This window comes from Salmo salar, chromosome ssa24 (genome assembly GCF_905237065.1).
Source record: "Salmo salar chromosome ssa24, Ssal_v3.1, whole genome shotgun sequence".
NCBI lineage: Eukaryota > Metazoa > Chordata > Actinopteri > Salmoniformes > Salmonidae > Salmo > Salmo salar.
Window position 1 is genome coordinate 43599763 of NC_059465.1, and position 26854 is coordinate 43626616.

The 26854-nt window shown below is 44.0% G+C and overlaps 1 protein-coding gene across 1 annotated transcript in view; it reads left to right on the top strand.

Moving 5' to 3' along the window:
- The first annotated feature begins 4262 nt into the window (after positions 1-4262).
- LOC106585938 (E3 ubiquitin-protein ligase KCMF1) overlaps positions 4263-26854 on the top strand; it is a 40356-nt gene continuing 17764 nt past the window's right edge. The window contains exons 1-5 of the mRNA XM_045706998.1: positions 4263-4422; positions 6772-6939; positions 9159-9298; positions 17099-17200; positions 18543-18723. Of these exons, the coding sequence (XP_045562954.1) occupies positions 4407-4422; positions 6772-6939; positions 9159-9298; positions 17099-17200; positions 18543-18723 (607 nt within the window). The 5' untranslated portion in view covers positions 4263-4406. The remainder of the gene's footprint in view (positions 4423-6771; positions 6940-9158; positions 9299-17098; positions 17201-18542; positions 18724-26854) is intronic.

Below are 26854 nucleotides of genomic sequence, written 5' to 3' on the forward strand. Positions count from 1 at the left end.
CCTGTAAGAGTGTGTAGTAGAGTCCTGTCAGAGTCCTGTCTGTGTGTAGAGTCCTGTCAGTGTGTAGAGTCCTGTCAGTGTGTGTAGAGTCCTGTCAGTGTGTAGAGTCCTGTCAGAGTGTGTAGTAGAGTCCTGTCAGAGTCCTTTCTGTGTGTAGAGTCCTGTCAGAGTGTGTAGAGTCCTGTCAGAGTCCTGTCTGTGTGTAGAGTCCTGTCAGAGTGTGTAGAGTCCTGTCAGAGTGTGTAGTGTCCTGTCAGTGTGAAGAGTCCTGTCACAGTGTGTAGTAGAGTCCTGTCACAGTGTGTAGTAGAGTCCTGTCAGAGTCCTGTAAGAGTTTGTAGTAGAGTCCTGTAAGAGTTTGTAGTAGAGTCCTGTCAGAGTCCTGTCTATGTGTAGAGTCCTGTCAGTGTGTAGAGTCCTGTCAGAGTGTAGAGTCCTGTCAGTGTGTAGAGTCCTGTCAGTGTGTGTAGAGTCCTGTCAGTGTGTAGAGTCCTGTCACAGTGTGTAGTAGAGACCTGTCAGAGTCCTGTCTGTGTGTAGAGTCCTGTCAGTGTGTAGAGTCCTGTCAGAGTCCTGTCAGTGTGTAGAGTCCTGTCAGAGTGTGTAGAGTCCTGTCAGAGTGGGTAGAGTCCTGTCAGAGTGTGTAGAGTCCTGTCAGTGTGTAGAGTCCTGTCAGTGTGTAGAGTCCTGTCTGTGTGTAGAGTCCTGTCAGAGTCCTGTCAGTGTGTAGAGTCCTGTCAGAGTGTGTAGAGTCCTGTCAGAGTGTGTAGAGTCCTGTCAGAGTCCTGTCTGTGTGTAGAGTCTTGTCTGTGTAGAGTCTTGTCTGTGTGTAGAGTCCTGTCAGAGTGTGTAGAATCCTGTCAGAGTGTGTAGAGTCCTGTCTGTGTGTAGAGTCCTGTCACAGTGTGTAGTAGAGTCCTGTCACAGTGTGTAGTAGAGTCCTGTCAGAGTCCTGTAAGAGTGTGTAGTAGAGTCCTGTCAGAGTCCTGTCTGTGTGTAGAGTCCTATCAGTGTGTGTAGAGTCCTGTCAGTGTGTAGAGTCATGGCAGAGTGTGTAGAGTCCTGTCAGAGTCCTGTCTGTGTGTAGATTCCTGTCAGTGTGTAGAGTCCTGTCAGAGTGTGTAGAGTCCTGTCAGAGTGTGTAGAGTCCTGTCAGAGTGTAGAGTCCTGTCAGAGTGTGTAGAGTCCTGTCAGAGTGTGTAGAGTCCTGTCAGAGTTTGTAAAGTCCTGTCAGAGTGTGTAGAGTCCTGTCAGAGTCCTGTCTGTGTGTAGAGAATAGGAGACAGGGTTAGACAGGATGGAACAGCAGAGGTTAGGGAGGAGGAGACAGTATGGAACAGCAGAGGTTAGGGAGGAGGAGACAGTATGGAACAGCAGAGGTTAGGGAGGAGGAGACAGGATGGAACAGCAGAGGTTAGGGAGGAGGAGACATTGTGTAGAATATGTGATGCCACCCTTGGATCACTACTCATAAAGAACATTACCACATGGGTCATAACTAAACATTACCATGTGGGTCGTAACTAAACATTACCATGTGGGTCGTAACTAAACATTACCATGTGGGTTGTAACCAAACATTATCATGTGTGTCGTAACTAAACATTACCATGTGGGTCGTAACCAAACATTACCACGTGGGTCGTAACCAAACATTACCATGTGGGCTGTAACCAAACATTACCATGTGGGCCGTAACCAAACATTACCACGTGGGCCGTTACTAAACATTACCACGTGGGTCGTAACTAAACATTACTACGTGGGTCATAACTAACATTACCACGTGGGTCGTAACTAACATTACTACGTGGGTCATAACTATCATTACCATGTGGGTCATAACTAAACATTACCATGTGGGTCATAACTAAACATCACCACGTGGGTGATAACTAAACATTACCATTTGGGTCATAACTAAACATTACCACGTGGGTTGTAACTAAACATTACCACATGGGTCATAACTAAACATTACCATTTGGGTCATAACTAAACATTACCATGTGGGTTGTAACTAAACATTACCACATGGGTCATAACTAAACATTTCCATGTGGGTCATAACTAAACATTACCACGTGGGTCATAACTAAACATTACCATGTGGGTCATAACTAAACATCACCACGTGGGTCATAACTAAACATCACCACGTGGGTCATAACTAAACATCACCACGTGGGTCATAACTAAACATCACCACGTGGGTCATAACTAAACATCACCACGTGGGTCATAACTAAACATCACCACGTGGGTCATAACTAAACATTACCACGTGGGTCATAGCTAAACATCACCATGTGGGTCATAGCTAAACATCACCATGTGGGTCATAACCAAACATTACCACGTGGGTCATAACTAAACATTACCACGTGGGTCATAACTAAACATTACCATGTGGGTTGTAACTAACATTACCACGTGGGTTGTAACTAACATTACCACGTGGGTCATAACTAATCATTACCATGTGGGTTGTAACTAACATTACCACGTGGGTCATAACTAAACATCACCATGTGGGTCATAACTAAACATTACCATGTGGGTCATAACTAACATTACCACGTGGGTCATAACCAAACATTACCACGTGGGTCATAACTAAACATCACCACGTGGGTCATAACTAACATTACCACGTGGGTCATAACTAAACATCACCACGTGGGTCATAACTAAACATCACCACGTGGGTCATAACTAAACATCACCACGTGGGTCATAACCAAACATTACCACGTGGGTTGTAACTAAACATTACCACGTGGGTCATAACTAACATTACCACGTGGGTCATAACTAAACATTACCATGTGGGTCATAACTAAACATTACCGAAACAATAATGACAGTACTAAAGTTCAATCCAGACTCACACACGGTAGGAGCATGGAGATTCTCATGGCTTTCTAAATTACAGGAGTCGCTGTTGGAATTATAATTCTTGACAGAGTACTGGCTGGAAGTGGGCGCATCTAGACCATCTAGACCGGCAGGACCAGCAGGACCATCTAGACCGGCAGGACCAGCAGGACCATCTAGACCGGCAGGACCAGCAGGACCATCTAGACCATCTAGACCGGCAGGACGGGCAGGACCATCTAGACCGGGAGGACCATCTAGACCGGCAGGACCGGCAGGACCATCTAACCGGGAGGACCATCTAGACCGGCAGGACCGGCAGGACCATCTAGACCGGCAGGACCGGGAGGACCATCTAGACCGGGAGGACCATCTAGACCGGCAGGACCGGCAGGACCATCTAGGCCGGGAGGACCATCTAGACCGGCGGCAGGACCAGCAGGACCATCTAGACCGGCAGGACCAGCAGGACCATCTAGACCGGCAGGACCGGCAGGACCATCTAGACCGGCAGGACCAGCAGGACCATCTAGACCGGCAGGACCGGCAGGACCATCTAGACCGGCAGGACCGGCAGGACCGAGTTTGGGAAACCCTGATCTAGAACATTGTCTGTCCTCGTACCAGATGTAGGTGGGGTTGGGGTTGTCACTCATGTAAAATGTATGTTTATTCAGTATTTTCTGGTTGTACCCAGAACACCAAAAATACAAAAGTAGTTTAAATCAATGTATTATTTTTTAAATCAGCTGATTCAGAACTGAACAATACAACCTTAGTGATAGTAATAACACGTGTGCATGTCATGTTCCCATGAAACAGTATCTTGGAAACAGTCCTTGCACATCACTGGACCATTCCTATGAAAACGTTAGGTAGTGACCTAATGCGACTCTTAAAGGGAACATTCTCTAAAGTTGTGGGAACGCTTGTTGTTAACTGTGTAGGCAAGGCAAGGCTGTACGTTGCAATATGAATGTTCAATACACACAATAGACTGACTGGAAAGTTGATATTCCCACAGTTAACGTTCCATAATAAGAGCTACAATGCTAATATTTGTGAAAACTCCCCAGAGTAGGCTGATACCCCATTTCATGAACCCCAAAATCCATAGGTAAGGCTGTGTACGTTGCAATCAATATAAGTATGCCCCCAATGCAATTCTGAAGTACATATATCCCATAGTGTGATTTCAACAGATATTTTTGTTTGTTGTGTGTGCGTCAAATGAACGGATTATTATTATTTTTTTAAATTGAATTTATATAACAACATTCCAACTTTGTTTAACACTTTCTGGTCCAATTGCGGGATGTTTTCATCTGGTTTGCGTCAGTTTCAAAATGTGGAACTTTTATTTTGGAAAGACGAACCACCGATTCCACTATTGTTTCTCACAACACTTCTCCGCCGAGCCCCAGACCGGATCCTCCATGAAGGGGGAGAGGTCCCGGTAGAGGTCCCGGGGAGAGACAGCTAGGTTGGCTGGTTCAAGCTAGAGTGAACCCGTGTTTAGTGTCCATAGGATGTCCCGTCATGAAGGTAAGAAGTAAACTCGGATAAAAAAAAAAGAGACCGGCGGCGAAGCGATAGCTGCCGGTTTAGTTACATGGAGGGTTTTTCATGTGTTTTATATTGAACTGCATGATGGCGGACCCCTTTTACATTTCACCACTTTATCCAGCCCCCCCCCCCCCCCCCGGAGCTTCTGTAGTTAGCTAAAACAGCTTTCCAACAAATAAATACTTGTAGTTACCCGCAAGGACACTGCCAAAAGAAAGAAGCGAATATTTTTTTCCAGATTTAAATGAGTTACTATAGCTAGCTAACGTTAGTTCGCACGGTAGCAGCTAGCTACGCTAGTTACCACAGTAACTAAAAAATAAAGTTAGCGTTAGTTGACTTGCTAAGTTAGCTAGCTAACAACCATTTTTAAAACCTAACGTTAGCTAGTTTTATTAGGCTTAGGTAGGGCAAAAAAAAACAATTACAAATTGAAATGTATTTCGACACTTTGGCAAGGTTTTGTTGTTGTTTAATAACTTGCTTTTGTTTCACTTTTCCTTTGTATCTTGCCAAAGGTTACAGTCGCAGGTTGTGAATGAATGCACTGTCATCAAATTAGCCATGGACCAGGGCCCTGTAATGTCTTCACAGATAGATAGTTAGCTAGCTCAATTTAGCATGTCAAAAAAACAACTACCAGCTTAATGTACAAGTCCAAATGATTTCATTGGTTTTCTAAAAAAAAAAAAACAGATAATGGACAACCTTGCTGGCTCAGTTCTGACCTCTGCTAGTTAGGTACAGTATTGTTGACATGCTGTATTTGGCATAGCCTGGAGATCTGACGTTGGATTCAATGTATGGGCATCATTGAGAGAGTGGATTAGGAAAGTTAACTCTCACGACCTTTTTACAAGTCCATAATGTTTAATCAAATGATATTTTAACGTACTTTACCGTTTTTTGTTTTTTTTTGCAAGGAGGAATGAGATGGAACAATGTCCACAAAAGTATAACTATAAACTTTTCAAAGTGCTGGTTAGTGCAGTTAAAATGTCTTATCACCTGGAGGAAGGGGTCCCCAACCTAGGGTGTACAATATTTCGTGGGGGGTGCGGGACCCTTCTTGTTTTGAGGGGTACATTATTTAAAAAATGATTTACTATTCACGGTTGTTTATACCGATCATGCTTTAGTCTAGAAACAAGCAGTGAAATTGTCACGAGAATTTTCAATCCCAATGATAATAACTAACAATCAATAAGCTTTGACCAATCCCCGAGGTTTGTAAGAAACTGGGTTTAATAATAACTAGGCAAAGATTCAGCTTCTGCAAAAGGTTCGAACAGTTTATTCACGAGAACGTTCTGAAGTCCATAATACAGAGACATTCATTTTATAACTCACTCCCTATTTACGCACATACCTCCACACAAACAGTAGATATCCTACGCACATACATACATACATACACACAAACAGTAGGTGAGTTGTATCCACTGTTTATCACTACCAATCCGACAGTTCCATTCCCCTGAGAGTAGAGGAACCTTGAAAGGGCTTGATAAGGACTCCCTGTCCTATAATAAGTTTCTCAGAATTCTAGCCAGGTCGGGTCAAACACAGTTGAATTGTTCTCGGTATTTTCTTAGACACACACACATTTCTATCCCTCACCTGTCTCTACCGAACCTTATTGGACTTATGTTTAGTACTTTAATTATTCATTATACATGCTACATAAACTGATAATCACTAATTAGTTACGTTTCAGGGTGGAATATTTTAATCATTACCTTTTTTAAGCATATAATTCCCTTATCAGAAATCCAAATTCAACGTTGGATTTCCAGGCTGTTTGGGAATGTTTGGCTCGCTTTGCAAGCTAGCTAGCTTTTAACCCGACGTAGAAAGACGCCTGACAAGTTAGGTTGAAAATCTTGTATCCCTGAAAACCAGAAACATCCGCTTTCTACCAACGCCGCTCAGGGTGACTTTTTTTTTTTTTTAGCAAGACTGTTGTAGTCAATCAATTTCCTGCTGTCAAAGTTGGAAGTTCACATAGCTAGCTGGGTATAGCTAGCAGTCACTCTAGTGTTTCATAACGACGGCCATCAGTCCTTCACTGGCATTGTAGCAATGTTGGCTTTTGATAACTCATGTGGACCCTGGAAATGTGAACCTGCTATGTGTCTGTGTAGTAGGTTAGGTCAAGTGTGTTATGGCTAATTATGATGGATAAATTATGCAACATGTAGGCTTTGTGTGTGTGTGTGTGTGTGTGTGTGTGTGTGTGTGTGTGTGTTGTGGGGTTTGACCAATACCCTCTGTGCGTGTGTGGTGTTGGGTTTGACTCGGTCCTGTTTCTGTTGTGTTCTTCCCCAGGTGTGAGCTGCGACGCGTGTTTGAAAGGTAACTTTCGGGGGCAGCGGTACAAGTGTTTAATTTGCTACGACTACGACCTGTGTGCCTCGTGCTACGAGGGCGGAGCCACGACCACCAGACACACGGCGGAGCACGCCATGCAGTGTATACTAACCAGGGTCGACTTCGGTGAGTACACACAACTACACGCCACAAATCACCCGGTGTACTGCATACTTACCAGGGTCGACTTCGGTGAGTACACACAACCCTTTCAGACACACACACTTGCATATAAACCACAGACACACAACTACACGCCACAAATCACACGGTGTACTGCATACTTACCAGGGTCGACTTCGGTGAGTACACACAACCCTTTCAGACACACACACTTGCATATAAACCACAGACACACAACTACACGCCACAAATCACACGGTGTACTGCATATACTTACCAGGGTGGACTTCAGTACGTACATAGCTAATACAACCATACACCACAAGCAGACCCACTTTAATCAGACCACAAAACGCCGCAACTACAAACCCCGAGAACTGATTGTCTTAAGTCATATAGAGCGTTGATTCTGCCTGCACTGATTTACTGTCCTCTGTCCTTCCAGAGATCTGTTCCATCCAGTCTAATCCTGTCTCCTCCTCCCTAACCTCTGCTGTTCCATCCTGTCTCCTCCTCCCTAACCTCTGCTGTTCCATCCTGTCTCCTCCCTAACCTCTGCTGTTCCATCCTGTCTACTCCTCCCTAACCTCTGCTGTTCCATCCTGTCTCCTCCTCCCTAACCTCTGCTGTTCCATCCTGTCTCCTCCTCCCTAATCTCTGCTGTTCCATCCTGTCTCCTCCCTAACCTCTGCTGTTCCATCCTGTCTCCTCCTCCCTAACCTCTGCTGTTCCATCCTGTCTCCTCCTCCCTAACCTCTGCTGTTCCATCCTGTCTCCTCCTCCCTAACCTCTGCTGTTCCATCCTGTCTCCTCCTCCCTAACCTCTGCTGTTCCATACCGTCTCCTCCTCCCTAACCTCTGCTGTTCCATACCGTCTCCTCCTCCCTAACCTCTGCTGTTCCATCCTGTCTCCTCCTCCCTAACCTCTGCTGTTCCATCCTGTCTCCTCCTCCCTAACCTCTGCTGTTCCATCCTGTCTCCTCCTCCCTAACCTCTGCTGTTCCATCCTGTCTCCTCCTCCCTAACCTCTGCTGTTTCATCCTGTCTCCTCCTCCCTAACCTCTGCTGTTCCATCCTGTCTCCCTAACCTCTGCTGTTCCATCCTGTCTCCCTAACCTCTGCTGTTCCATCCTGTCTCCCTAACCTCTGCTGTTCCATCCTGTCTCCTCCTCCCTAACCTCTGCTGTTCCATCCTGTCTCCTCCTCCCTAACCTCTGCTGTTCCATCCTGTCTCCTCCTCCCTAACCTCTGCTGTTCCATCCTGTCTCCTCCTCCCTAACCTCTGCTGTTCCATCCTGTCTCCTCCTCCCTAATCTCTGCTGTTCCATCCTGTCTCCTCCTCCCTAACCTCTGCTGTTCCATCCTGTCTCCTCCCTAACCTCTGCTGTTCCATCCTGTCTCCTCCTCCCTAACCTCTGCTGTTCCATCCTGTCTCCTCCTCCCTAACCTCTGCTGTTTCATCCTGTCTCCTCCTCCCTAACCTCTGCTGTTCCATCCTGTCTCCTCCTCCCTAACCTCTGCTGTTCCATCCTGTCTAATCCTGTCTCCTCCTCCCTAACCTCTGCTATTCCATACCGTCTCCTCCTCCCTAACCTCTGCTGTTCCATCCTGTCTCCTCCTCCCTAACCTCTGCTGTTCCATACCGTCTCCTCCTCCCTAACCTCTGCTGTTCCATCCTGTCTCCTCCTCCCTAACCTCTGCTGTTCCATACCGTCTCCTCCTCCCTAACCTCTGCTGTTCCATACCGTCTCCTCCTCCCTAACCTCTGCTGTTCCATCCTGTCTCCTCCTCCCTAACCTCTGCCGTTCCACCCTGTCTCCTCCTCCCTAACCTCTGCTGTTCCATCCTGTCTCCTCCTCCGTAACCTCTGCTGTTCCACCCTGTCTCCTCCTCCCTAACCTCTGCTGTTCCATCCTGTCTCCTCCTCCCTAACCTCTGCTGTTCCATCCTGTCTCCTCCTCCCTAACCTCTGCTGTTCCACCCTGTCTCCTCCTCCCTAACCTCTGCTGTTCCACCCTGTCTCCTCCTCCCTAACCTCTGCTGTTCCACCCTGTCTCCTCCTCCCTAACCTCTGCTGTTCCACCCTGTCTCCTCCTCCCTAACCTCTGCTGTTCCACCCTGTCTCCTCCTCCCTAACCTCTGCTGTTCCATCCTGTCTCCTCCTCCCTAACTCCTGCTCTTTCCGTACTGTCTAACCATTACACCGTCCTCTTTCCATCCAGACCTGTATTATGGGGGAGAGTCCTTCTCGGTGGAGCAGCCCCAGGCTTTCACCTGTCCCTTCTGTGGCAAGATGGGCTACACGGAGACGTCTCTACAGGAGCACGTGACTGCAGAGCACACAGAGACCTCCTCAGAGGTGGTGAGTATACACGGAGTGGACAAAACATTAGGAACACTGGCTCATTCCATGACACCCTGACCAGTTAAAAGCTATGATCCCTTATTGATGTCGCTTGTTAAATCCTCTTCAGTCAGTGTAGATGAAGGGGAGGAGACGGGTTAACCTGTTGGGTCTAGGGGGCAGCATTTGCACGTCTGGATAAAAAAAATGTACCCGATTTAATCTGGTTACTAATCCTACCCAGTAACTAGAATATGCATATACTTATTATATATGGATAGAAAACACTCTAAAGTTTCCAAAACTGTTTGAATGGTGTCTGTGAGTATAACAGAACTCATTTGGCAGGCAAAACCCTGAGACATTTTCTGACAGGAAGTGGATACCTGATGTGTTGTATTGACTTTAAACCTATCCCATTGAAAAACACAGGGGTTTAGGAATATTTTGGCACTTCCTATTGCTTCCACTAGATGTCACCAGCCTTTACAAAGTGTTTTGAGTCTTCTGGAGGGAGATCTGACCGAACAAGAGCCATGGAACGATGATGGCCCATTAGACACCTTGCGCGCGAGTTCATGTTGGGTACCCTCGTTCCAATACGTTATAAAAGAGTATGCATTCGTCCACCTTGAATATTATTCATGTTCTGGTTAAAAAAGGCCCTAATGATTTATGCTATACAACGTTTGACATGTTTGAACGAACGGAAATATATTTTTTCCCCTCGTTCATGACGAGAAGTCCGGCTGGCTTACATCATGTGCTAACGAGACGGAGATTTTTGGACATAAATGATGAGCTTTTTTGAACAAAACTACATTCGTTATGGACCTGTGATACCTGGAAGTGACATCTGATGAAGAGAATCAAAGGTAATGGATTATTTACATAGTATTTTCGATTTTAGATCTCCCCAACATGATGTCTAGTCTGTATCGCAACGCGTATTTTTCTGGGCGCAGTGCTCAGATTATTGCAAAGTGTGATTTCCCAGTAAGGTTATTTTTAAATCTGGCAAGTTGATTGCGTTCAAGAGATGTAAATCTATAATTCTTTAAATGACAATATAATATTTTACCAATGTTTTCTAATTTTAATTATTTAATTTGTTACGCTGACTTGACTGCCGGTTATTGGAGGGAAACGATTTCCTCAACATCAATGCCATAGTAAAACGCTGTTTTTGGATATAAATATGAACTTGATAGAACTAAAAATGCATGCATTGTCTAACATAATGTCCTAGGAGTGTCATCTGATGGAGATTGTAAAAGGTTAGTGCATCATTTTAGCTGGTTTTATGGTTTTGGTGACCCTGTCTTTGACTTGACAAAACATTACACACAACTCTTGTAAATGTACTGTCCTAACATACTCTAAATTTATGCTTTCGCCGTAAAACCTTTTTGAAATCGTAAAACGTGGTTAGATTAAGGAGATGTTTATCTTTCAAATGGTGTAACATAGTTGTATTTTTGAAAAATTTGAATTTTGACATTTATTTGGATTCAAATTTGCCGCTCTTGAAATGCACCTGCTGTTGATGGAGTGCACCACGGGTGGCACGCTAGCGTCCCACCTAGCCCCAAGAGGTTAAAGAAAAAAATAAGATTTTTCAGCCTGGAGATAATTGAGATATGGATTGTGTATGTGTGCCATTCAGAGGGTGAATGGGCAAGACAAAATATTGAAATGCCTTTGAACGACCTATGATTATTATTATTTGACCCTGCTGGTCATCTATGAACGCTTGAACATCTTGGCCATGTTCTGTTATTAATCTCCACCCCGGCACAGCCAGAAGAGGACTGGCCACCCCTCATAGCCTGGTTCCTCTCTAGGTTTCTTCCTAGGTTCTGGCCTTTTCTAGGGAGTTTTTCCCTAGCCACCGTGCTTCTACATCTGCATTGCTTGCTGTTTGGTGTTTTAGGCTGGGTTTCTGTACAGCACTTTGTGACATCGGCTGATGTAAAATAGGCTTTATCAATAAATTTGATTGAGTATGGTAGTAGGTGCCAGGTGCACCGGTTTGTGTCAAGAACTGGAACACTGCTGAGTTTTCACGCTCAACAGTTTCCCGTGTCAAGAATGGTCCACCACCCAAAGGACATCCAGCCAACTTGACACAACAACGAGAAGCATTGGATTCAACATGGGACCAGCATCCCTGTGAAACACTCAACACCTTGTAGAGTCCCTGCCCTGATGAATTGAGGCTTTTTTTGAGGGCAAAAAAGGGGGTGCAACTCGATATTAGAAAGGTATTCCTAATGTTTTGTACACTGTGTATATTACTGTATAGTATTATATAAGGACACAGAGACTTCTCTACAGGAGCATGTGGCTACAGAGACCTCAGAGGTGGTGAGTGGACCACTAACCTTTTTTGGGGCCTTGGTCATAGCCATGAAAATAGAAAAGTCTTGAGTCTTTAGGCCAAGGACCGGGGTAAATCCCTACAGTGGAAAAGAGATATCAGTGTTTTCTCTAGATTATTTACAGGCGGGAGGGGAGGTGCAGAAAATGTCCACAAAGCAATCAAGGCCATGTTCAGTAAAACAGACGATCACCTATAAAAAGACAAGTCTGGTTGTAAGTTAAAGCAATCAAGGCCATGTTCAGTAAAACAGACGATCACCTATAAAAAGACAAGTCTGGTTGTCAAGGTTTCGTGGAACAGAAACTAAATATTTTCGAAGAACAAAATCAAACCCGTTAAGGAAAGTGATCTATACTGTTCCAGAACTGTTATTTTAAAAGCATGTGAACCGGTTAATAACGTTAATTTACGTTCCGGCCGTTGTTTTTTTGTTTTTATTTTTATTTTTGTGTACCAACAAAAAAAGTGTCTCTGCAAAGCCCTCACTCTGTCACTCAAACTTATTCCAGTGCCTGCCTGCCGGCTGAAAATCTTTGCCTGTTTGTGCACGATAGGGCTGACCCCAATTAGCCGACTGGTCGACCAAGATTTTTGTTTTGTTGAGCACTAGCAAATATATATAAACGCAGCAAAAAATGAAACGTCCCTTTTTCAGGACCCTGTCTTTCAAAGATAATTCGTAAAAATCCAAATAACTTCACAGATCTTCATTGTAAAGGGTTTAAACACTGTTTCCCATGCTTGTTCAATGAACCATAAACAATTAATGAACATGCACCTGTGGAACGGTCGTTAAGACACTAACAGCTTGCAGACGGTAGGCAATTAAGGTCACAGTTATGAAAACTTAGGACACTAAAGAGGCCTTTCTACTGACTCTGAAAAACACCAAAAGAAAGATGCCCAGGGTCCCTGCTCATCTGCGTGAACGTGCCTTAGGCATGCTGCAAGGAGGCATGAGGACTGCAGATGTGGCCAATAAATTGTAATGTCCATTACGGCTGGGTGATATATCAATAATTATCGAGGTAATTACTTCCCTCAATAACGATAAAAAAAACGCTTAGATTAATTTTCGATAATGTCGATATAGAATAATTAGGTACAGCAGTCCATTTCACCTCTGATGCAGCAGGAACGTGCGGAGAAGTGACTATGCACGTGGAGAGGTATACACCCACTAAAAACCACTTAGCACCTCGAGTGATGGAGTAGCTATTATTAACCACTAAATGAGTGATGGAGTAGCCACTATTAACCACTAAATGAGTGATGGAGTAGCCACTATTAACCACTAAATGAGGGATGGAGTAGCCACTATTAACCACTAAATGAGGGATGGAGTAGCCACTATTAACCACTAAATGAGGGATGGAGTAGCCACTATTAACCACTAAATGAGTGATGGAGTAGCCACTATTAACCACTAAATGAGGGATGGAGTAGCCACTATTAACCACTAAATGAGGGATGGAGTAGCCACTATTAACCACTAAATGAGTGATGGAGTAGCCACTATTAACCACTAAATGAGGGATGGAGTAGACACTATTAACCACTAAATGAGTGATGGAGTAGCCACTGTTAACCACTGAATGAGTGATGGAGTAGAAACTAACCACAAATGTGTAATGTAGGTGCAAACAGTGGCAGTGATCGCCATGGAGAAGGAGCAGCTTCCAACAAATAAATAACTGATAAAAAGGGTTAAACTGTTTCAGTAATTTGGAAGTGGTTCGGCTTTTTGAAGTCCGACAAAGAGCAGAGCAATGTTCGGTGCAAATTGTGCCGTAGACAGGTGGCTACAAAGTCTGGTAATTACGACAAACCTTTTTCAACATCTGAAGCAAAAATCACTCTTTGGAACATGCAGGAAGTTTGAGTTTGCACCACGGTATTGATAAACGCCCCTCAAGCACCAGCCAATCTAGGGATGTTTGCCCCGAAGCAGTCAACACGGACAGCGTTTATGCCCTACAAGCAAACATCGAAAAGACAAAAGACATCACAAATGCTATTATGCATTGCATTGCTAAGGACATGCTGCCAATTAGCACAGTTGAAAAGGAAGGTTTCAAGAGGCTTTCATTGACCCCAGGTACGTGCTCCCTGGCCGCAAACATGGAACAATGTTCCTTAAGGTATAATTTTATGTGTAGCTCACATAATAATAAAAAATGTAACCTTTATTTAACTAGGCAAGTCAGTTAAGAACAACTTCTTATTTACAATGACTAACTGCCTTGTTCAGGGGTAGAACAAGACCCTGACATGACCCTCCAGCATGGCAATGCCACCAGCCATACTGCTCGTTTTGTGCGTGATTTCCTGCAATACAGGAATGTCAGTGTTCTGACATGGCCAGCGAAGAGCCCGGATCTCAATCCCATTGAGTATGTCTGGGACCTGTTGGATCGGAGGGTGAGGTTCTAGGGCCATTCCCCCGAAGAAATGTTCGGGAACTTGCTGGTGCCTTGGTGGAAGAGTGGAGTAACATCTCACAGCAAGAACTGGCAAATCTGGTGCAGTCCATGAGGAGGAGATGCACTGCAGTACTTAATGCAGCTGGTGGCCACACCAGATACTGACTATTACTTTTGATGTTGACCCCCCCCCCCCATTTGTTCAGGGACAAATTATTCAATTTCTGTTAGTCACATGTCTGTGGAACTTGTTCAGTTTATGTCTCAGTTGTTGAATCTTATGTTCATACAAATATTTACACATGTTAAGTTTGCTGAAAATAAACGCAGTTGACAGTGAGAGGATGTTTATTTTTTTGCTGAGTTTATGTGTGTATGTATGAGATGTATTTGTATTTTTTTTTCACACGAGAGACACCTGTCTGATTCACATTGGACTAATCCATTGCCGGAGACCTTGTGGATGGCACCGTCTAAGAAGGGGAGTGTGACTAAAATGCACGTCTCTCCAGAATGTTCTCTCTCTCTCCCGCCAATTTGTGCCCCTCCATTGTTTCGTAACCTCATTGTGTGAATTGTTTGCCTTGGCTGTTAGTCTATCAATTCCCCATTTACATGTACCACCAGTAGTAACGTTTACCATTAATTCCTATCATTTCTAACCTACAATGTTTGTTTAGTTATGCTAATTGCTGTTAATGCATTCAATATATTATTATTATTCTAGTCTTTTACTGTTCTAATTGTCACAGAGTGTAGAAAGCTACCTGGCATATAAATGTCATGTTCTGATCGAGTGGAAACATCATAAAGTAGGTATACCTGATGAGGTCTTAGCCTTGCGTAAAATAGCCTACAGCTGTGTCTGTCCTGACCTCACTGGCTCAGGAAACTGAGGGCCCACGATATTTGATACAATGTTGCAAGTGTGCTAATGCAAGCTTCAGCTGGCACAAGTTGATCGTTGTTGCAAGTTGGTTGCAGACAGGCCATGTGTAGCCAATGTGATTTATAGGATATTCTATTTTTATCAGGATATTTAATTTTTTTACCAGCAGGCTGCAATGTTTTTATTTGTTGGCTTTATGTAGTTTATTTTTACATAGTTGGTAATGGCAATAGAAGTTACTTTTTAAGTTTATCATTTTTAATTTGGATAGAATTATGAGTCACACCACATGACAATGATTATGAAATACTCTTCCATGGAAAAATGTGAAAAAACCATGACTGGCACACAGATTTGGTAGAAATGGTAAGATATATTGGCGTCTCCTCGTGTAGTCTAATACCGGCAACTTCAGGAGAGCAATGGCAGAATCTGCGAAAGCCAGTAGGAGTGGGAGGAGGATGGTCTGTCAGGTTAAGATTTGTCTCTCTATTGGTTATCTTGATCTCTGGCTCCCTCTTGAGTCATTTGTCTTATTTCATCAAGCAGCACCAGACAAGCAGATAGTTGATTTTATTAAAACACATGATATATATACAGAGCATTCGGAAAGTATTCAGACCCCTTCCCTTTTCCACATTTTGTTACGTTACAGCCTTGTTTGAGGAAAAACATTTATTTAATCAATTTTCAATCTACACACACTACCCCATAACGACAAAGCAAATAGTTTTTTATTCGTTTTTGCTAATATTTATTTATATATATTTATTTATATATATATATATATATATTAAAAAAAAGAAACCTAATGTAAATAAGTATTCAGACCCTTTGCTATGAGACTTGAAATTGAGCTCAGGTGTATCCTGTTTCCATTGATCATCATTGAGATGTTTCTTCAACTTGATTGGTCCCCCTGTGGTAAATTCTATTGATTGGACATGAAATGGAAATGCACACACCTGTCTATATAAGGTCCCACAGTTGACAGTGCATGCCAGAGCAAAACCAAGCCATGAGGGCGAAGGAATTGTCCGTAAAGCTCCATGACAGGATTGTGCCGAGGTACAGATCTAGGGAAGGGTACCAAAAAATGTCTGCAGCATTGAAGATCACCAAGAACACAGTGGCCTCTTATCATTCTTAAATGAAAGAAGTTTGGAACCACCAAGACTCTTCCTGTAGCGGGCCGCCCGGCCAAACTGAGCAATCGGAGGAGAAGGGCCTTGATCATGGAGGTGACCAAGAACCCGATGGTCACTCTGACAGAGCTCTGCACCACTCCACCAATCAGGCCTTTATAGTAGAGTGGCCAGACAGGCCTGATTGGTGGAGTGGTGCAGAGCTCTGTCAGAGTGACCATCGGGTTCTTGTTCACCCCACTGAGGAGTGGCTTCATGATAGTCCACTTGGAGTTTGCCAAAAGGCACCTAAAGACACTCAGACCATGAGAAACAAGATTCTCTTGTCTGATGAAACCAAGATTGAACTCGTTAGCCTGAATGTCAAGCGTCACATCTGAAGGAAACCTGGCACCATCCCAACGGTGAAGCATGGTAATGACAGAATCATGCTGTGGGGATGTTTTTCAGTGGCAGGGCCTGGGAGACTAGTCAGGATTGAGGCAAAGTGGAACGGAGTAAAGTAGAGAGCTCCTTGAACCTCAGACAAAGCTCTAACCACTAGGATACCTGCCACCAGAACCTCATAGAAGCTGCTCCTCCGTAGGTACACTTCTGTGGGCCAGATAACGCATGTCATAACAACAAGATGCCCAGTGCTTCAAGTCAAGCCTTGTCTTCCACCCTTTCTCGCTCTTTTCCCACCCGCAAAAATTCATTTGCATCTAGTGCCCTACACTTGTCTGTCCAATGCATGTAAACTGCTTGCCCACTCCATAGCAAGCTGCTCTGTCTGCACTGATTGTTAGATCATTTTAATGTCGAGGAAACACTTTTTTCCCCTAACATTTACCGAGTTTTAAAAAAGGAATTATATAAAAGTTACTTTTCGGGTTCATAACTTCTTCAGAACATTTATTTTGCTGGTCGGAACAGGACAAACGATTGGAAAATAATTTTGGTTCCAACTCTTGGTTCTCTCTCTCTCTCCCTCTCCAGATCTGTCCCATATGTGCTGTGCTGCCTGGCGGAGACCCAAATCACGTGACGGACGACTTTGCTGCTCATCTCACACTTGAACACAGAGCACTCAGAGATTTGATATCCTTTACACTCAGTGTGTTTTCTCAATAACTATACTACCGTTCTCCCAGCATGAATCAGTCAGAGAATGAGTCCAAATCAAAGTATTCAAAATGGAGGCCTTTCTTGAATCCGTACTCCGCTTGGAAACATGTGTCGACGTAAGCTTCAATGAAAAGCATGGACATTAAAATATGATGTAACCACAAAACACAATGCAAAGTTTCTCTAAATCAGTGGCGAACATTGTTTGGGCTGAAGAGAGAAAATAAACTGACTTTGCCCATTCACATCTCATATCTTGCCTGCCTACAATATTAATGAATATTCTCTTGATATGTTAATAAATACACGGTGTTTCATTTTAGCATGTTTACCTGCCTATAATACCCACTGACGTGTGTAGATCACAACCCCATAGTAAGTCAATAGGGCTGGCTAGCTAGCCAGCCACTAAGAATTGGTCGGTTTTTCGCGTCCCGACTCCCGCCCTCACACTTCAAAAAAAATGTAATCTGACAGAGAGGATGGCGACCAGCAAACCACAACTGAACTGTAGTCATTGGGAAGATGTGTGTGTAAACTGAACAAAAATATAAATGCAACAATTTCATAAGGAAATCAGTCAATTGAAATAAATTCATTAGGCACTAATCTATGGATTTCACATGACTGGGAATAAACATATGCATGTGTTGCTCACGGACACCTTAAAAAAAAAAAAAACATGGGCCTCATCTCGTCACGTTATCTCTGTGCATTCAAATTGCCATCGATAAAATGCAATTGTTTGTTGTCCGTAGCATATGCCTGCCCCATACAATAACTGCATCGCCACAATGGTGCATTCTGTTTACAACATTGACATCAGCAATCCACTCGGCAACACGACTCCATACGCGTGGTCTGCGGTTGTGAGGCATGTTGGACCTACTGTCAAATTCTCAAAAAAAAAAATTATATAAATATAAAACACGATGTTGGAGGCGGCTTATGGTAGAGAAATGAACATTAAATTCTCTGGCAACAGCTCTGGTGGATATTCCTGTAGTCAGCATGCCAATTGTGTTGTGGCACAACTGCACATTTTAGTGGCCTTTTTATTGCCCCCAGCACAAGGTGCACCTGTGTAATGATCATGCTGTTTAAATCAGCTTCTTTAATGTGCCACATTTGTCAGGTGGATGGATTATCTTGGCAAAGGAGAAATGCTCACTAAACAGGGATGTAAATAAATCTGGGCACAATATTGATAAAGTCTGTGCGTATGGAACATTTCTGGGATCTTTTTATTTACAAGTTGCGTTTTATGTGTATATTTATGACATGTCCATGATGTTCCTTGACGGTGTTGCTCCACGATGAGTCGAGCGGGGTGCGGCACGTGCGTCGGATGATCCACCCGGGTCGGGGTCTGGGGGGCCAGAGGGCCCGTCGATCCAACATGCAGTTCACCTCGTCAACCTCCGGGGGGAGCTCTACCACACAGACCTCTACACAGAGCTCCAACTACAACAGGGAGGATATGGATCCTATAGGAGGTAGGACGGGACGGGGGGAGGGGACGGGGGCTGGTTTGGAGATGTGACACAGCCTAATACAGAAGCATGTCTGTTCTACAAAATATAATATTTACAATGCCTTCAGAAAGTATTCACACCCCCTTTGACTTTTTCCCCACATTTTGTTACATTACAGCCAGAATTTAAAATGGATTGAGTCCACTGGTCTACCCACAATACACCATACTGTCAAAGTGGAATTATGATTTTAGACTTTTTTTTTTAACTTATTAATTACAAATGAAAACTTTAAATGTCTTGAGTCAATAAGTATTCAATTCCTTTGTTATGGCAAGCCTAAATAAGTTCAGGAGTAAACATTTTCTTAACAATTTAACATAATATGTTGCATGGACTCACTCTGTGCAATAAGTGTTTAACATTATTTATTTTCATTTGTTTATGACTACCTCATCTCTGTACCCCACACATACAATTATTTGGAAGGTCTCTGTCAAGTAGTGAATTTCAAACAACAGATTCAACCACAAAGACCAGGGTTTCCCAATGCCTCGCAAAAAAACAAACATTGAATATCCCTTTGAGCATGTTGAAGTTATTACACTTTGGATGGTGTATCAATACACCCAGTCACTACAAAGATACAGGCGTCCTTCCTAACTCAGTTGCCGGAGAAGAAGGAAACTACTCAGGCATTTTACCATAATGCCAACGGTAACTTTTTAAAACAGAGTTTAATGGCTGTGATAGGAGAGACTCAAGGGTGGAGCAACAACATCGTAGTTACTCCACAATACTAACCTAAATGACCGTGTGAAAGGGAAGCCTGTACAGAATACAAATATTCCAAAACATGTAGCCTGTTTCCAATAACGCACTAAAGTAAAACTGCAAAACATTTTGGCAGAGAAACTAACTATGTCCTGAATACAAAGCGTTACATTTGGGGCAAACAACAGCGAATCCTAAACTTTTCAAACTGACACTAAAACACAAGGCTAACCAAGACGACATTGAATGTTCCTGAGTGGCCTAGTTAGTTTTGACTTAAAAACCGGCTTAAATCTATGGCAAGACTTAAATGGCTATGACTTCCCCCCCTTTCTCTGCTGATAACTACTTTAAAATGTACAGTACATTCGGAAAGTATTCAGACCCGTTGACTTTTTCCACATTTTATGTTACAGCCTTTATTCTAAAATGTATTAAAGGAAAAGTTTTCATTCTACACACAATACCCCCATAATGACATCACAATACCCCACAATGACATCACAATACCCCACAATGACAAAGCTTAAATAGGTTTTACTTTTTTTTTTTCCCCTCGCACATTTATTAAAAATAGAAACTGAAATACCTTATTCACTTAAGTATTCAGACCCTTTGCTATGAGACTTGAAATTGAGCTCAGGTGCATCCTGTTTCCATTGATCACCCTTGAAATGTTTCTACAGCCGGATTGGAGTCCACCTGTGGTAAATTCAATTGATTTGGAATGGCACCCAGCTAAGGCTTTGCCGGTCACGAAATTTCGTCCTCCGGTTATTGTCAAGCAAATAACGGTCTGTCTCTATGGTAATTTACTTATTCAACAAACGCATTTAGCATCTCCGGGCTTCCACACATAGCCTACATGCCATTTTAAAAAGTCTAAATCCATGTACTATAGCCATTATTTATTTTAGACAGGTCTAAAGAAAATATAGTCTATTTCAGAATAAAAGAATAGCATACTCTGAGTTGTCCTGATGTGGCTATGCCAAATGGCTTTGGGGCAGCAGGTATCCTAGTGCTTAGAGCGTTGGACTAGTAACCGAAAGGTTGCAAGATCGAATCCCCGAGCTGACAAGGTAAAAATCTGTCGTTCTGCCCCTGAGCAATGGCAGTTAACCCACTGTTCCTAGACCGTCATTGAAAATAAGAGTTTGTTCTTAACTGACTTGCCTAGTTAAAGGTCAAATAAAAATAAAATGGCTGTGGGCTTACACTAGTTCATTTAGCAGACAAGTTCTGCTTCTAATTCTGTGGCATTATTTTATAGTATGAAGAATACAAATTGAACAAAGCTGAATAACATAAATATTTTCTCAATTATTTGATGGAGTGTGCACATTCGGCTATTCTGTATTTATTTAACTAGGCAAGTCAGTTAAGAACACATTGTTATTTACAATGACCACCTACCGGGGAACAATGGGTTAACACTGGGCAGAACGACAGATTTTTTACCTTGTCAGCTCGGGGATTCGATCCAGCAACCTTTTGGGTTACTGGCCCAACCCTCTAACCACTAGGCTACCTGCAACCCAGTGTTGAGCGGTTAAACAAAGAAATAGGTATTCCTATATGCTTCATTTAGTTATTTATGTAACTTTAATTGTTCTACAAATGTTGGTCTATATGTTTAGATGTTTAATACATTGTAAGGCTGCATGATGAGACTAATGATGATTTGAAAAAAGTCCCTTGAAAGGGATGAGCTCTGCTTTGTTTATTTGCGCAGGCTGTACACACTTCATCAGTCTCTCATTCACAATTTGACAAGCACTTGATAATACCTCGAATTTCACAGCGGCATCCCCTTTGTGGCCGTAATGCACCATTTAAAAAAAATATATAAATAAATAAAATCCATGCCCTTTGCGGCATTGTGACCACACTCCTCAGTAAAATGACGTAAATGTAAAAGGCACATGACAACCTGCTTGGAGTTTCCTTTATGTGCCTTTTAGCACTCTCAGAATTGAGGGAAAGATGAACGGAGAAAAGTACAGAGATCCTTGATGAAAACCTGCTCCAGAGTGCTCAGGACCTCAGACTGGGGCGAAGGTTCACCTTACAACAGGAGAACGACCCTTACCATACAACCAAGACAGGCTTTGGGACAAGTCTCTAAATGTCCTTGAGTGGCCCAGCCAGAGCCCGGACTTGAACCCGATCAAACATCTCTGGAGAGACCTGAAAATAGCAGTGCAAAGTGAGTGTCTACTAAAATGTAAATCAACCAGAATCATTTAAAGAATGTGCAAATATTGTACAAACCAGGTGTGCCAAGCTCTTAGAGACTTACCCAGAAAGACTCACAGCGGTGTTTGCATACATTTCTACAAACACGTTTTCACTGTCATTATGGGGTATTGTGTGTAGATGGGTAAAAAAAAATATATATATATTAAATCAATTTTGAATTCAGGCTGTAACACGGCAACATGTGGAATTACGTCCAGGGGTTTATGAATACTTTCTGAAGATTACGCCGTGTGTGATTGTTGCTAACACTGATTTTCAGTTGAAGAGTATTTAAATAGTCTTATCTTGGGCACCACCACAGCTCCCAACTCAAGCAGCAGTGTATAGCCTACTGTAGCTGCTGGTAAAGTCATTAAAATCCTCTACTTTATCACTCTGGATGGAACTTTCCAATGCTACTATTTTTTTGTTGTTGTTGCCAGGTAATGTTATTTAATACAAAATTAGACAACCCCCAGAGTACTATAGTTATTGACCTAGTCGACTTGTGTGTTCTGCGTGACAACTTCCTTTCCAGGCACATTCAAGTTGCGAGAGCTATAGAAGGGAAACAACGATTCTGACAAGCAGTCAAGGCACAAAAATCCTTAATGCAAATGGTGGGAAACACTTTTCAAAGCAGTTTTGTTTTTTAACAGAGAGGCATCCCAGTTTTCCATTGCTACCGTGTTTATTACGCTATTCCTACAATTGCGCACGTGGCCACCTAGGGCTGTGATAGTCATGGAATTTTGGATGGCGGTAAATGGTTAGCCACATGACCGTATTACTAATAACCCTTTGAATCAAACAAATGAAATCTATACATTTTCTCCTCTCTACTCCTGTCTGCATGTGCTGCAGGCTAGGTTGAAGGGGGGGGTTAGTACAAGTTCTGATTCCGTGTGAAAGCTTTTATAAAATAAACATATTCATGGGACGATCGTTTAGAATACTAGAATGGAAATGAAAACTTCTTATGATGGTCCATTGGTCAGCCATGTTGGTCAGGGAGTTGGTCAACCATGTTTGCCAGTGCTGTGATTTATTAAGATTTGGTGCAAAAACAATGAATGTGAAGAATTTATCTGCACTGTGTTTGTTGGCTAGCTAGCCAGATAGTTTAAGAGGAATTATTCCATACATTTTATTTTTTTTGCAATTTAACTGCCAATATTCCATTCAAACAACGCTGTCAATTCACAGCCATACACTGGCTGAAATCACTTGATTAGGACTAAGACAAGTTGGAAATACAACAAATTATTTCCAAAGAAAACAAAATCCAAGACAGTTATGGTCTTTCTACAGATGTTAAATTGGTATAAAACCTATAACTCGATTTATAATTATGACAAGATTTTAGGTTGTCTACAATTTCTGATACATTGCATGCTTTGTATTGTAAAAGCAGTACATGCCTCACCTACGCCTACTGCCATTCATTAATTCCAATTAAACTGGTTTTGGATTTGTCCGTGACCAAGATGGCTGCCACTTTCGCCCCATTATGTAACTAAGTGTTTTATGACATTTCCCCTCAAGTAATTTAATAGAATCTCTACAGGACTAGCACTGTTGCTAACTACCATTGCTAACTAGCATAGCTGGTCCCATTTCGTTTCAGAGTTATGGGATAATAGAATCCTCGTCTTAAACCTTTTGTCATCTTCAACCTAGGTTGCAGGGAAGGGTTAGGGGGTGTTGCCTAGGCAGCCCGAAGACTTTGTTTGCTATAACACCTTGCATGTTTCAGCGAGGAGTAAGGACGTTTCATCGCCTTGTAGAGTCCGTGTTACAGTAGAAATGGACGCGACCGCTCGAATGCCCGACCGTCCAGTCTTTATTTAGCTGTTCATTACACACACACACACACAAAAAAAGTGTGTAACTGCCAAAATAAAGGAAACACCAACATGTTTTTAGGGCATCGGGCCACCACGAGCCAGAACAGTTTCCAATGCACCTTGGTTGGCATAGATTATACCAGTGTCTGGAAGTCAAATTTTCTTCCATGAAAAATTCCATCATTTGGTGTTTTTTGTTGATGGTGGTGGGGGAAAAAAAATGCTTTCTCAAGGGCCAACTCCAGAATCTCCCATAAGTGTTGTATTTGGTTGAGCTCTGGTGACTGAGACGGCCCCAGGGCATATGGTTTATATAGTGTTCATGCTCATCAAACCATTCAGTGACCACCCCTGCTCTGTAGATGGGGGAATCTTAGCCATGGGAGCCAAAATAATGGCCTGCCCAGCAGTTTTATACATGACCATAAGTATGATTAGGATTTTAATTGCTTAATTAACTCAAGAACCACACCTGTGCGGAAGCACCTGCTTTCAATATACTTTGTATCCACCCGTTTACTCAAGTGTTTCCATTATTTGGGCAGTTACGCGTGTGTGTGTGTGTGTGTGTGTGTGTGTGTGTGTGTTTATCCACCCTGCTGCATCAGTTGGGCGACAGGAGATAATTCTTATTGCTTATAGCACATCTGATAATGTAGCCTATAATGCAATATGTCCAATATGTTACAAATAATTTATTCTAATATGTTATTTTTGCTCATTTCTTGAGGTCGAAGTTATATTTCGTCGTACTTTTTACTTTCATAAAATTTGGAGTAGAACACACGCACGAAACAGATTCTTTAAAAATAATGTGCAAAACACACCCTTAGTACATAACCCCCCAGGCCCTAATAGACCAGTCTAGACAGTAACCCCCCCCCAAGGTCCTAATAGACCAGTCTAGACAGTAACCCCCCCAGGCCCTAATAGACCAGTCTAGACAGTAACCCCCCCAGGCCCTAATAGACCAGTCTAGACAGTAACCCCCCCCAGGCCCTAATAGACCAGTCTAGACAGTAACCCCCCCCCAGGCCCTAATAGACCAGTCTAGACAGTAACCCCCCCAGGCCCTAATAGACCAGTCTAGACAGTAAACCCCCCCCCCAAGGCCCTAATACACCAGTCTAGACAGTAACCCCCCCAGGCCCTAATAGACCAGTCTAGACAGTAACCCCCCCTCCCCAGGCCCTAATAGACCAGTCTAGACAGTAACCCCCCCCCAGGCCCTAATAGACCAGTCTAGACAGTAACCCCCCAGGCCCTAATAGACCAGTCTAGACAGTAACCCCCCCCCCCAAAGGCCCTAATAGACCAGTCTAGACAGTAACCCCCCTCCCCAGGCCCTAATAGACCAGTCTAGACAGTAACCCCCCCAGGCCCTAATAGACCAGTCTAGACAGTAACCCCCCCCCAAGGCCCTAATAGACCAGTCTAGACAGTAACCCCCCCCAAGGCCCTAATAGACCAGTCTAGACAGTAACCCCCCCCCCAGGCCCTAATAGACCAGTCTAGACAGTAACCCCCCCCCCAGGCCCTAATAGACCAGTCTAGACAGTAACCCCCCCAGGCCCTAATAGACCAGTCTAGACAGTAACCCCCCCAGGCCCTAATAGACCAGTCTAGACAGTAACCCCCCCAAGGCCCTAATAGACCAGTCTAGACAGTAACCCCCCCCCCCAGGCCCTAATAGACCAGTCTAGACAGTAACCCCCCCAGGCCCTAATAGACCAGTCTAGACAGTAACCCCCCCACCCCAGGCCCTAATAGACCAGTCTAGACAGTAACCCCCCCAGGCCCTAATAGACCAGTCTAGACAGTAACCCCCCCAGGCCCTAATAGACCAGTCTAGACAGTAACCCCCCCCCAAGGCCCTAATAGACCAGTCTAGACAGTAACCCCCCCTCCCCAGGCCCTAATAGACCAGTCTAGACAGTAACCCCCCCCCCAGGCCCTAATAGACCAGTCTAGACAGTAACCCCCCCCCAAGGCCCTAATAGACCAGTCTAGACAGTAACCCCCCCCCAAGGCCCTAATAGACCAGTCTAGACAGTAACCCCCCCCCCAAGGCCCTAATAGACCAGTCTAGACAGTAACCCCCCCCAAGGCCCTAATAGACCAGTCTAGACAGTAACCCCCCCCAAGGCCCTAATAGACCAGTCTAGACAGTAACCCCCCCAAGGCCCTAATAGACCAGTCTAGACAGTAACCCCCCCCAAGGCCCTAATAGACCAGTCTAGACAGTAACCCCCCACCCAAGGCCCTAATAGACCAGTCTAGACAGTAACCCCCCCCCAAGGCCCTAATAGACCAGTCTAGACAGTAACCCCCCCCCCAAGGCCCTAATAGACCAGTCTAGACAGTAACCCCCCCCAAGGCCCTAATAGACCAGTCTAGACAGTAACCCCCCAAGGCCCTAATAGACCAGTCTAGACAGTAACCCCCCCCCAAGGCCCTAATAGACCAGTCTAGACAGTAACCCCCCACCCAAGGCCCTAATAGACCAGTCTAGACAGTAACCCCCCCCCCAAGGCCCTAATAGACCAGTCTAGACAGTAACCCCCCACCCAAGGCCCTAATAGACCAGTCTAGACAGTAACCCCCCCCCAAGGCCCTAATAGACCAGTCTAGACAGTAACCCCCCCCCAAGGCCCTAATAGACCAGTCTAGACAGTAACCCCCCCCCAAGGCCCTAATAGACCAGTCTAGACAGTAACCCCCCCCCAAGGCCCTAATAGACCAGTCTAGACAGTAACCCCCCCCAAGGCCCTAATAGACCAGTCTAGACAGTAACCCCCCCAAGGCCCTAATAGACCAGTCTAGACAGTAACCCCCCCCCAAGGCCCTAATAGACCAGTCTAGACAGTAACCCCCCCCCCCAAGGCCCTAATAGACCAGTCTAGACAGTAACCCCCCCCAAGGCCCTAATAGACCAGTCTAGACAGTAACCCCCCCCCAAGGCCCTAATAGACCAGTCTAGACAGTAACCCCCCCCCAAGGCCCTAATAGACCAGTCTAGACAGTAACCCCCCCCAAGGCCCTAATAGACCAGTCTAGACAGTAACCCCCCCACCCAAGGCCCTAATAGACCAGTCTAGACAGTAACCCCCCACCCAAGGCCCTAATAGACCAGTCTAGACAGTAACCCCCCCACCCAAGGCCCTAATAGACCAGTCTAGACAGTAACCCCCCACCCAAGGCCCTAATAGACCAGTCTAGACAGTAACCCCCCACCCAAGGCCCTAATAGACCAGTCTAGACAGTAACCCCCCCCCAAGGCCCTAATAGAC